This window comes from Sceloporus undulatus, chromosome 3 (assembly GCF_019175285.1).
Source record: "Sceloporus undulatus isolate JIND9_A2432 ecotype Alabama chromosome 3, SceUnd_v1.1, whole genome shotgun sequence".
Lineage (NCBI taxonomy): Eukaryota > Metazoa > Chordata > Lepidosauria > Squamata > Phrynosomatidae > Sceloporus > Sceloporus undulatus.
In genome coordinates this window covers 185,509,917-185,523,308 of record NC_056524.1, presented here as the reverse complement: position 1 = coordinate 185,523,308, position 13,392 = coordinate 185,509,917, and the positions used below count along the sequence as shown (strand labels likewise).

The 13,392-nt window shown below is 39.3% G+C and overlaps 1 protein-coding gene across 4 annotated transcripts in view; it reads left to right on the top strand.

The window, feature by feature from the left end:
- Positions 1 to 13,392, top strand: part of PPP2R2D (protein phosphatase 2 regulatory subunit Bdelta) — a 34,200-nt gene that overhangs the window by 17,181 nt on the left and 3,627 nt on the right. For 2 of the 4 annotated variants that reach the window (XM_042458617.1, XM_042458615.1), the window contains exons 4-8: positions 745 to 910; positions 4,429 to 4,541; positions 6,881 to 7,058; positions 9,611 to 9,775; positions 11,249 to 11,418. In XM_042458617.1, coding sequence (XP_042314551.1) covers positions 745 to 910; positions 4,429 to 4,541; positions 6,881 to 7,058; positions 9,611 to 9,775; positions 11,249 to 11,418 — 792 coding nt within the window. Of the gene's footprint in view, positions 1 to 744; positions 911 to 4,428; positions 4,542 to 4,977; positions 5,087 to 6,880; positions 7,059 to 9,610; positions 9,776 to 11,248; positions 11,419 to 13,392 lie in introns of those variants that run through there. The other 2 variants (XM_042458616.1, XM_042458618.1) reach the window with 2 other exon arrangements.

Genomic DNA, 13,392 nt, shown 5'->3' with positions numbered 1-13,392 from the left:
CAGTTACCAGAAATTAGTTACCTACATCAAGTCGAAGAATTCAGGAGCTGAAAGAACCTGCACCAGCTCCATTGAGAGAGGAGATCAAACCAAGATCAGACCCAGAAAGATGACACCCTGAAGATTGCTGAAACTCTGTAAAGTATCGGGAGGAGAAAACTCTTTATTTTTGTTCTTTTAATTAAACTTCCCCCTTTTTGAACTTTACATTCAGCTTCGGAGCCTTTTTGGGTAAAAGAGTTTGATCTCACCAGGGTACTGGCGTTGCACACCCAAACCCGCCACCACCTTTAGTTGGGTGTGTCTTCACAGGGCTCGAGCATACGCACTTTTTCTTTTATGCAGGGGAGTCTGGAATGGAACCCTGCGTAAAAGAAGGGCACACTGTATTTGTAATACAGGTTGAGTATTCCTTATTTTGATATCCCAAATATTCCAGAATTGTCCACATGAGATAGTGAGATAGTGACTCTTGTTTTCTTACGTTTCACTGTATGCGAACTGTTTCATGAACTTTTGCATGCACAAAATTATTTTAAAATATTGTGTACCAAAATATCTAATAGTAAAATTAATTAGTAATGATTAAATTTGGAACATTCAAATAATCCTTTAAAGAATTTCTGCTTGCTGTATGTCAAACCTATATGATTTTGTTGGTTGTAATCTTTTCAACTAATGACTTCAGTATAAAAATGTTATCAAAAATAACATTACACTATTCTTACACTTGTTTCCTTGCAGAATAAAAGCCGTCCTCATTCAAGAGGGGAATATAATGTTTACAGTACCTTTCAGAGTCATGAACCTGAGTTTGACTACTTGAAAAGTCTAGAAATTGAGGAAAAAATTAACAAAATTAGGTGGTTACCACAACAGAATGCTGCTCACTTCTTATTATCTACAAATGGTAAGGATATTTTATTGTTTAATGTTTATTAGTGCAGGTGGTTTATTTCATTAGTGATTACACATACTCAGTTTTTACTGGTAATTTAGTTTTAGCTAAGAGATCAGTCCTGTACATGTCTGCTCGAACGTAAGTCCTGTTGAGTACAATGCGGCCTACTCCTGTACATGTGAGCATAGGAATACAGTTTAGATAATTCTGATTAACATGTTGGGTTCCTACAACTCTTTATAGCATAAGATTTCGTATAATTAAAATGCTCATTATCTAACCTTGTTTAATATACAAGAGGACAACCACAGATATGTCTTTAGATTAAATAATGCAGAATCAGTTATATCTGTTTTAATAAAGACTAAACCCTTGCAGATCAGGCTGTATACTTGAGTACAAAACAAGCTACCATTAATTATTTAAGATCTAATACAGTATTTTGCCAAACTGACACTTTTCACTTCAAGAGGGAAGGTATCATAGTGCCAGAAACACTGCAAGTGTACTCTGTTCCTTACAGAGCATGCCCCCCCCCCCCAGTGCTGTGGAGTCGTATCTTTCCTTATTGTTTTTTGCTTGATATATCTCCAGAATATTTTTCTCATTATGAGCTATGACAGTCATAACTAAGTCAAGCTAGTTTTTAATTTATTTTGCTCTAGTTTTCTTACGCATATTGACCAGAGCACTTTTAAAATATATTTTTATTAAACTCAAAGTATGCTTTATTTTTTATGACAACACAACACTTTAAATATTTTCATGATATGGTAATCTTATAAAAATATTATCTCATATAACTGTAGTATAAAAGAGCCATTTTTATTTTAGATATACTGTACTTCAAATCAACTGCATTCATTTTGTCAGAGAGAAGGTAGTCTAAGATGATCTTAACTGAAATGCATCTTATGAAAAAAATAATGTTCTTGTTTGTGGAGGAGCATTCTTAGTTGCTTACTGACATTGTAAAATCTTTAGTTGTTCAGATTGTTGTGGCAGGCACTGCTGAAACACAAGCTTATTGTTCAAGCTCTTAGAGGCACTCCTGATGTAATATAAATGCTAGTGGCCTAATGCATTACTTCATTCAGTTATAGAGAAACTGATGCATGCTTTCCTTAGAGAGGTTACAGTTTAGCAGAAGGGAACAGGAAGGTCCTGCATAGCACCATTCTAAATTGTGTGTATAAAGAAGTTGCTACCAAAAAAAAGGGCAGTATCAGGAGTGGAATTCAATTTTCTAAAAATAGGTTGTTTCTTTTCAAAACTAATACAGTTTTCTAGCCACTTATGATTACAAAAATATCTTTGAAATTGCATGGTCAATCCAGAAGCTGACAAGGGGTGAACTAAGATTTCCAGTACTTGGGGGCTCGACAGACAGGCAGCTTCACGCCGCACGTCTTTGCCCCGAGTTGATGCTGCAGCAGCCGCACACTATGGCACCGAATGTGCTGCCAAAAAGAAGCTGCCTAGGTTGGCTTCTTTTTTGCAGCACCACAAACGGGAAAGGGCGCCGCCATAACACCACTTCCTTCCAGTGACATCTAGATGCTGTGCAGTGCTTGCATCCTCATGGCGGCTCCAGTGTAGACAGGCTGCCATGATGACACCACCATTCCGTATCAGGGTCAGGAACGTGCAGTTGCTGCACATTCCCGAACCCTAATTTTGGTCCAAGGACAGCGCTTTCTGCCCGTCTGTATCAGGCCACGGAAACAGAAACATAGTGTCTTCAATAGAGCTTTGCTCTCCCCATTATTACCAAGATTTGATTAAATTGTGCAGTTGGCTCTCAAAATCCTTTTACTAACTTTCCTTCCCACCCATTTGACAAAGTTCTGTATGATTTCCAGAGAAGGGACCTAGTCCATTGCCTGGTCAGAAGTAGTGAAGTACTGTAGAATCTCTGCTGGACGTAAAACAGCACTTAAGCCTCTCCCATGAAAATTGAGAGAGAGGCAAGAGATCTGTACTGCATCTTTCCTTCCTTAAAAAGATGATGGTGTGCTAATAAACCTTGCAAACATTTGTGGGCACCAATTGCACAAGATAATAAGATCTGAAAAGTAAATTACCGTGCGCACTTGCATCTGCTGGGGTTTGGTTCTAGAACCCCATGGATACCAAAATCACTGGGTGCTCAAGCCCACACAATGGACTTTTCTTACCTGTAGGCTTTACCATCTGTGGATCTGAACTTCCATGAATGACAAGCCGTGTTATTTTAAATGGATGTGCATGCACATAGCCAGGCCAGCTTGCACACGCATATTGCATGGCCATAGGAAAGAACAGGACTTAAGGTCCTGCATCTTTTGTTATCTGCAGGGGCCCTCAGAATGGGTCCACCACAGATAAGGGACAACTGTACAATGGTGCAGTTAAATGGTGTCCCTTACATGAAATGGCAAAATTGAAGTTTCCTTTTTGGAACTATTTTTGGGTGGGGGGTGGGGGGAGGGTTGGGGATATTTTCAAGCTGTTGATGGTGGAATCCATAGATGCAGAATCAATGGATATGGAGGGCTGACTGTAATCCAATAAGCATATAATATAAATTACCATATATACCTGTTTATAAGTTGTACTCATATATAAGTCAAGGGCACATTTTGAGCCCAAATTAGGAGTTTTGCTATGACCTGTGGATAAGTCAAAGGTAAAACTGAAGAGCATGTAGCAAAGGATGTAAAGGATAAAGCAAAGGAAAATCATACAAAAAAAGTTACAAAGTTCGAAGCATAACTGTTTGCACTCTCCTGAAAGGCCTGATAGTATGTGGAGGGAACTACAGTAAATGGTACAATGTGCAGTATTGGAGGGGGGGAGGTGACCAGGCACAGGCAGGGCTAAAAAAAATGTGCATGTCTCAAAAAGAATGTAAAGTCAAGAGTTAGGGTGCATTATTAACTCTTATCAAAGAAGAAACATCTGTTTCTCTGGGTAGAGTGGCAAAAGATGAGAGCTTAGTCCATCTGGGAGAACATAAAAGAAGCACCAACCCCCTCTACTCTCTTGGATCACCTTTGAGGGGAAGTACCAAAGAGTCACCACTATTTTCCCACCAGTGCACTCAAAAAGTCCAGAACTAGTGCTGGAGTGGAGAGTGGATGTCAGTGCTTCCTTTTGGTTCCCCCAGGACAGACATAGCTGTCATGAAAGATGGGGATGGTTCTTTTTTTGATAAGAGTAGAATGCTTGCATTGACCTGTGGATAAATTGACCTTAAGTTTTTAGGGTTGGTTTTTTTTACTACATTTTCTAGACTTAGAGGAATCTGTAAAATATGCATTCACAAGGTTGTATGCAATCACAAGGTTGCATGGACACAGATTTAATGGATGAATTGTTTGGAGTATATGTGATCTTGTCCCCATCAAGAGCTTTTTCCAGCTTGAAAATCAGACTGGGTTATATGCAAACAGAGATGAAATAATGAATGTCTGTTCTACTATGGTAATTTTTAATATTGTTGAATTTCAGCAGTTTGGAAATGTCATCCTCTTTCTTTCTCTTAGATAAAACTATTAAATTATGGAAAATCAGTGAAAGGGATAAAAGAGCTGAAGGGTATAACTTAAAAGATGAAGATGGAAGACTCCGAGATCCATTTAGAATCACAGCACTCCGGGTATTCTGCTCTTCTAACTTTAAATGAAATTTAATAATATTGCTGCCAGTTATGCTGCAGCTGTGGTATAGTAATTTTATGTGGAATAGTAGTTTTATTGAATGCTCAACTTTAGAAAGTGTCTAAATTCTTAATTTTAAAAGGGGGGGTGCGGTGTAGCTTAGTGGTAAAAAATAAAACTGCATGCCAAAGGTTTTATGCTCAGTCACTGTTATCTCTAGATAGGGTTGTAACACACTGCTGACTGAAACCTTGGAAAACTATTGACAGTTGGTATAAACAATATTGAGCTACATGGATTGTAGTTTTGATTCAATACAACATGATTGTGTGAGTTCCCATAAAGCAGGTACAATGGTGTCTAGTGTGGCCCTCTGACCCCCTCACTGAACCACCACCATCCAGCATGCCACAAAAATGCTTTAATCTGTTTCAGAATGGTAAAACAAGCTGTTCTATCTCAACCCAAGAAAGCAAGGACCTTCCCAGTGCTCTCCAAATTGACAAAAGATGGTTGGAACATCATTTCTGGTTGTCAAAGAATGGTGAGCACAAAGTATGGTAGGCCTCTGGAGCGTATTGAAAATTGGCAGATGTGGCTCTGGAGAATACCCACACTGGCAAGATTACTGTGGCCCCTGGAGTATTGGTGTGATCTATGCCTGTAACTCCCAACCCGATACTTTTCCACTCACAAACATTTGCTGAGAACCTCAAAATCACACTTCCATGTGTGACGAGTGTGTCCTGTTTGGGATCTAATCTTTGATACAGATACCCATCTCAGAACACCACAAACAGCAGAAAATGGACAAAAAGTGTACCAAAAGTAGTAACCTAAATAACCAGGACTATGCTGTTGTATCAAATATTCTTTGTTAGGTGTCATGGGACATTATAATTCCAAATTCCATTTATTAGATGTTTTTGTCAAGGCATCTTGCAATATAAAATATGCAAACATTACAAATAAGAACACTACAAGTAAGATAAAGATTTGAAAAATGCAATTTGTAAATAAGAGTTAGCTAGTATCACTTTGAGACAATATATTTATGGAAAGTCTTGGTGCACATGCAGTTCTGTGGGTTACAATCATGCCATTTTATTTGGTTTATTCAGGTAAGTATAGTCTGTGTGTTGTCTCATAATTTCTATTCAAAGTACAAATGCAAAATATCTGAAATACTAAATATAATATCAAAATCCTGATTTTTCTCCAGAAAGGCACACTGGTACTGACAGTATAATTTGAAAACTATTTTAGTATAGTATATATTCAAAATGAAAAGTATTTTCTCCCCAATCACTGCATTTTAAAATTTTCTTTTCAAGCATTCCAGAGGTGAAGTACACACTGTTGTTGCCAGGGGGAAGTTAACTCAAATTGGCTTCTGTGATAGGTCATCCTCATTGCAGGTGTAATGGGTTGGATCCAGACTTAGGACCAGTACAGTACAGGTATACACCAGCACAATATGCTGGCTTCCCAGAAACGTGGGGGCATAGTGTATGCCCCATTGCCTACATGAAGGGGGCAGCTTTTCAGCACTCTGGCAGCATGGTGTTTAGATGCTTCACGCCACAGGAGCACTGAAAAGCTGCAGCTGCAGTGGAAAGGGTGGCTTTTTTCCGGCACAAGGAGAAACATTTTGCCGCTTCTTTTTGGGCCAGAAAAATACCAGATCAAGGCCGTGACGTGTGCTTGCCACTACCCCGATCTGGCAATCAAATTTAGAGCCATCTTTCGGCCCTTAGTCATTTCTTACAGTAGACCCAACAAAATAATGGCATGATAGTATGATTAAAGTCCCATTTATTTCAGTGGGCTTGTTCTAAGTATGACTAAATTTACATCAAGCCCAAAGTTAGCAAGTACTTTAAGAAACTCCATGCGTTCTCTGACAGCTGGTGAAAACAGTACAATATTAATCTACAAATCAAATATTAGTAAATGTTATAAAAATTGTAAATGCTAGAGCATTGAGAATTTACATATGTTTGGGCTACCAACCCTTGATTACCATCATCTTCAGACTCTAATTTTCTGCCTGTGTGTGTGCAAGGATGATGTACTGGACTTAAAAGGACTTACTTCTAAGGATACACATGTACACTGCTAGTCTTTTAGAACCTTAGTATAAGCAAGAGTCCAACTGAAAGGCTATTATAGAACTAAAAAAATTTAATTGCAAGTTAAATTCTTTAATGGACTTGACTTGTGGTTCAGAGCTTTTTGAGCCGTTGAAAATGTAGTCTAAATTATCTTAAAATGCTGATTGACAAAATAATTGCAACTTTATGTAAAAGCCAACTTTTGTCCCTTTCTCCATTTTTAGGTGCCAATACTGAAACCTATGGACCTGATGGTAGAAGCAAGTCCCCGAAGGATATTTGCAAATGCACACACGTATCACATAAACTCTATTTCAGTAAATAGTGATCATGAAACATACCTTTCGGCTGATGACCTAAGAATCAACCTGTGGCATTTAGAAATCACAGATAGAAGTTTTAGTATCCTTTTTGATATGAAATACAGTATAAATGTAATATCTTGAAATCTCTTACTACATAGTATCTTCTTATGGAAAATATTTCTAATTGTTGTAAAGTATCTTTTTTAGTCTGCTTAGACTATTCCTGTTAGATATGTGCCTAGTTTGTTGAAACAGATAGAACAGATAGTATTTTGCCAGAGGTTTGAAATAATAATAATAATAGTTTATTTTTACCCTGCTTTTCCAATGTGATCAAAGCGGCATGACTTCTGGAAGCCTTTGAAATAAGCTAAAGGTTGCATGTGATCTTGGGTCATCTTTGCTGACAGTCTTTAAATCCATTCCTCATCATAGAAATCATTATTTGAAATCATTGGGAATTTGATGTGTTATTAAGTGTGAACATTAGGTGTCACTTTTGAATAATGTTTTTAAATTCCAATTCAAATTTTAAATTTACCCCCCCCCCCCCCCCCCCAAAATACACTCTTTAGGGGCATGGTGGCATTCTCACCATGTTTTGGTACCTTCTTGGGCTCTTAGAGGGCATATTGAAGTTTTGTGTGTGTGTGTGTGTGTGTGTGTGTGAGGTCTGGAGAACTTCCAAAAGTAGTGAAAATCCTCCACCTCTAGGATTAATTTTGGAGCAAAAAGAATGGGGTGAGAAATTGATCCCAGCCACAAAATTGGTTTGAGGGGGCACCTGTGGCCCATGAGCTGCATTTTGCCAACCCTTGTTTTAGACCGTTTGTCTTCCTATGTTGCAGTGGTACTCCCAACGTTTTACCCTTGGGACCCCTCCACTCAGTGTAGTATATGAATAAAAACATTATGTTTACTTAGTGTGCTGATTTTCATTCATTCATTTGCATGTAGAGCCAGTGTCATGTAGTGGGTTGAGCACACAACAATGAAAACAAATTTTCATTCACACATTCATATGTATTCATATTTTAACTTTTGATAAGAAAATATAATTCAAAATATAACAGTTTTATTTAGGCAAATTCAATATTTAACACAACACATGTGTAAATTTTACATATAAAAAGGTTTGAGAGGAAGAGGAGGGATCAGGGCTCCCAAGTCTCACGCCTTCCCCTTGAGCACCTCTTGTACCCTGCCCCCAGGGTCCTGCCTCCCTATCTGAGATGCACCGCTATATTGTACGGCTGAAAAGTTGTATTTTGGAGTTGGGGAGGAATCAATTTGTTAATGACACCCAGCTCTATTACAAGTTCAGTATCCCTTACCTGAAATGCTTGGGAGCAGAAGTTTCAGGGTTTTTTGGGGTTTTGAAGTATTTGCATATACATAGTGAGATATCCTGGAAATGGGATCCAAGTCAAAACATGAAAATTGTTGTGTTTCATGTATACCTTATACACACAGCCTGTATACTTTTACACAGTATTTTTATAATTTTGGTTATGAAACAAAGTTTGTATATTGAACCAGCAGAAGGTATCACTATTTCAGCCAAGCATGAAAAAAGTTTCACATTTTGGAGCATTTCACATTTTCAGATCAGGGATAATCATGATCAGGGAAACTCCAGGGGATCTATTGCCATGCTGAATTAGTGCCTTGCATCTGTAATGAACTGGATGAATCCAGATAAGACAGAGGTGTTTGTTCTTGGTCAGTCAAGAGGCAGGTCTTGGAGTACAGATTCAACATGTGCTGGACGGAGTTACACTACCCATGCAGATGCAAGATCACAGTTTGGCTTTGTTCCTGGACTCTGTCAAGTCTGCAGACCCAAGTTTCAGTGGTCATCAGGAGTGTATTTTCACAGTTAAAGCTAATCTGTCTGCTGAGACCATACCTGGAGATGTCTATTCTGGCCACACTGCAAGACATGTTTTGGTTACACCCTGTTTGGATTACTATGTGCTCTTCAGTGCCTTTGAAAAGTGCTGAGAAACTTCAGTTGCTCAAATAGCTGCAGCCAGATTGTTAACTGGGTCTGGCTACAGAGAGCTTACAACTCGTTTGCTGCAACAACTCCACTGGCTGCTGGCCCAATTTAAAGGTCTGGTTATGACCTATAAAGTTCCATGTGGCTTCCATCAAAGATACCTGAAGGACAGTATCTCCCTATATGACCCATTCAGAGCTCTTAAGATCCTTTGGGGAAGCTACTCTTTTTGTTCTCCCATCTTCCCATGGACATTTGAGGGGGGGATGTAGCAGAGGGCATTTTTGGTGAGTGCTCTGAGACTTTGTAACTTATTCTCTAGGGACAATAGCATGGCTCCTTCCTTTCTGTCTTTGCCAGCAAATAAAAACTTCTAGCTCAACAGGTTTCAGAAATTCACTACAGTGGGCTGTTATGAGTGTGCTACTTTGCTGTTTTTATATCTTGTCTTCTATTGACTTTTTAAATGGTTTCAATTTTACAGATCGTTTGTTTTTTTAAAGTAACAATTTTTACTGAGGTTTTTGTGTTTTTAATCTGTTCTGGTTTTAATATTGTGCAAGCCACCTTGAATCTCTATATTGGAAAAACGGTGAGCTATAAACGAATATAATAATACATATTAACCTTTATAAGTAAATATTCAGACATTGTAGATATAAAACCTGCTAACATGGAGGAACTGACAGAAGTCATAACTGCAGCAGAGTTCCACCCTCATCATTGTAACGTATTTGTCTACAGCAGTAGCAAAGGAACTATACGTCTCTGTGATATGCGTTCTTCAGCTCTTTGTGATAGACATTCAAAATGTAAGTTATTTCTCAGTTTTCTACACCATTGTCAGAAATACATGGGTATTCTCTCATAGAGAGTTATGGGTCTCCTGTATGCCATGGTTTTTATTTCCATAGTTTTAATGGTCTTTAAAATTTTGTGTTGAAGTGCACGATAAATGACATAAGTTGTATTGAAACTTGCAGGTATAATATCAGAGAGGAAAGTAATTTTAAACAAATGTAAAGAAGTCGAAACTTCATTTTTTGGTATTTTTTTAGCAAGCCTACTGTTTCTTCATCATTGTCCTTTTGTGCTGTTGTACCTGTGTTGACCCTACTAATCTTCTAGTAACCATAGTAGGCCCCCATGTGGCTTGGAAACATGGTAGCTAATTATTATTATTTCTTTCTGATGCAAATAGGATTTACTTAGAGTCAGATGTTAACGTTTCTAAATAACTTATAGTAAGACAAAAAGGCAAATTAAAGACAGAAGTGAAAAATATGTGCTGTTGTTGTAGCACAGTACAGTACAACCGCATAAATACACTATTATTTTAGGAAGGAATTCTGGAGTTTCTTGGAGAATATCTCAGGGGTATGGTAAGGGTTGAGAAAATACATCTCAGAGCTAAATGCAAATCCCCATGGCCTCTTTGAGCCCTCCAGCCTCATCCCAAATATTGAAACACATTTGTTTGGGAAAAGGGCCTCCTCTGCGCCTAAAATGCCTCAGCCCCTACATTGCTGAGGTGAAAGTATAATGTGATTGGCATATTTATTTCTATAATTTTTGATATCTGGGACGTGTTTCTCCTCTGTTTATCAAAAGTCAAGAATTTTGTGTAGTATCTAGTGCTTTCCTAGATCTCAGCTCTCATTTTAGCTTTTTGAGCCTTCAGAAAAGCAACACAGAAGGGTAATGGGATATGACACTGGAGAATACCAGCCTTGGAAAGAAGAATGTAAAACACCAACCCTTGGCATACCCCTCATCCATCCATTTGTAAAAGGCACACTTCATTCTACAGCATCCACAAAGAAGGAGGTGTATTTTCTCAATAGTTTCTTGGAGCTGACAAACGCCTTCCGTTTGTCTACAGGCTAGCACAGTTCTTGTTATTGTTTGTTTATAGTTCCACCAATATACATGGTGCTTTTCAACAGCCAGACTTGCTAATCTAAAATATGTCTATAAACACACACGGGGGAAAGAAGTAATACAAATATAAAACTATACAATATAATTATAAAATAAATTACTCAGATATAATACAAAAACATTACAATATAAAATAAAGCAAACTGACAGATGCCCATAATCAAAATATGCAAGATGATAAAACATTGTTAAACTAAAACACCAGAAGTTTTGGGAAACGCTTCAGGTGTTCTCATGACACACTGTTTGAAAATAGCTCAACTAGGTAAGCCTTGTTTGACAATGCCAAAATGTTAAAACTCACCATTTTCAACAGCTTTTCTGTGTACCTTTATAATTTTCAGTTTTTGAAGAGCCTGAAGATCCCAGCAGCCGATCGTTCTTTTCAGAAATAATTTCTTCAATATCAGACGTAAAGTTCAGTCACAGTGGTCGATACATGATGACTAGAGACTACCTTTCGGTTAAAGTATGGGATCTTAATATGGAAAACAGGCCTGTAGAGACCTATCAGGTACAGTGTTTATGCCCTAAAACAGTAGTTCCCAACTTGGGTAGTACACCCCCGGGTGGGCTGGAAAGATCAAGGAGGGTGGTAAGGGGGGAAAGGGGCAGTAGGTGGGCGGTAAGAGGGAAAAGGGGGTCTTCAAAGTATTAGTGCACAAGAAAGACAAGGGGAACCATCAGCCTTTAGGACCATGATGGGGATGAAGGTTGCATGAAACTTCTTTTCAGAATCCCTTAAAACCATTACACAGCCTCACTGATCACTTCATGTGGTGTTGTCTCCTACTCCTTTATCCACACTTTTTGCTAGTAGTGGTGGTGGTGGCAGTTAGAAACATGTAAGGCTGGGGATAGGGCTTTGCTTCTGTGACCTAGAGTGGTGCCATGTGGGAAAGACTAATTGACTGGTTCAAGGAGTTAGAGCATGTGGTGTCATGGGAGAAGTGGTGGCAAAAAATAAAATTTCAAATTTGGGACCCTGCTTAAGCTTTGTGAGTTTTGCTGGGACTTGGCTGGCAGGTTGCAGCTGCATTGTTGCTCCTGCTTTCTTTCATCAGAGGCTGAGAGAAGAGGTAGCAAAAGAAACAATGTTGGTGTATGTGGGGAACATTTGAAGGTGTATGAAGAAGACATGACTGGGGAAGGAGGAGGAGTATCTGAGGTCAATTCTTGGAAAGAGTCTTTCATCTTGGAGTGGCTCCTGTAGTTAAAATATCTTCCTTCTCCCATCCATGCCAGTCTCCAATTGAGAGTATGTGGCCTCTAAACCCCCTATATAAACACCATCTCTGCCACAATGAAGGACTGAGAGTCCTTCCTTACCAGGGAGAAACTTCTCCCTTTGCACCCAGTCACCTTGGAACAGCAACCAGGCAGTTGGCTGAGCAGTGACTAAGAGTCCTCTTGCCCACACTGGCCTTTGCTGGAAGGGCAGCATTTGCTGGTTAGCCAGCTGCTTGGTTGCTGCTCCCTAAGTTTGCTGGTGCAATGACTGAGCATCTGATGAGCAACAATCAAGAAGCCTCTTGCCTGGGTTGGCCTTTGCTACAAGGCTGGCATAGGCAAGAGGATGTTCAGTCACTGCTCATAAAGATGCTCAGTTTTCACTCTCAGGGTTACTGGGTTCAAAGCGAGCATCTGCCTAGATCTGTTGTTTTGAATTTGCAGAACAGTATACCTAATACCAAGAAATACAAGGGGACAGAACAGTATATTTGTTGCCCAAGAGGAAAAGGGATGGTAGCTGGAAAAAGTTTGGGGACCACTGTCCTCAATTATAATATATAGTCACCCCTTCACATTTGCAGGGGTTGGGGCCGAGGACCCATGAAAGTGGAAAACCCGCAAATATATCACCCCCCCCATGGTTTTCTCCTGCCAAAAACACCACCCGTAGCTCTCTTTGCAACACATGGCCTCCCCCACATTTCCCAAGTGCTTCCATTTTCAATCTGATGTTAGCAGCCACCGCTGCAGAAGATCCACCTCTCCTTCCCCTCTCTCCCAGCCAGACAAAGGCAACATTGTATCTTCCCCACTTTACCAATCTTTTCATTCTCATTTCCAAAGTATTTCTGCTTTGAATCCAATGTTTGCAGCCATCGCCACAGAGGAAAAGTATGGTGTTGGTTTTGTCTGGCTGGGGGAGAGAGGGAGCGGGGGGCGGAGTTGGCTCCTCCCTGGGGATGGCTACAAACATCAGACTCAAAGGAAAGGGCTTTGGAAATGAGGAGGAGGAGGCAAAGTTTGGCAAAGAAGGATAATGTATAGTGCTGGTTTTCACTGGCTGGGAGGAAGAGTGAGGAGGAGCAGGGTGAAGAGGTCAACCTTGTTAAGCAGCAGATACAAAGTTGGGAATAGTCAAAACCATGAACCTGAAATCTATGAATGTGAAGACTGCCTAATGTAATGTAATAATTATACTAAATAATTTATACTAAAAGGGATTTCTTTAACAAGTGAAAAATGTTCTCATACTGTC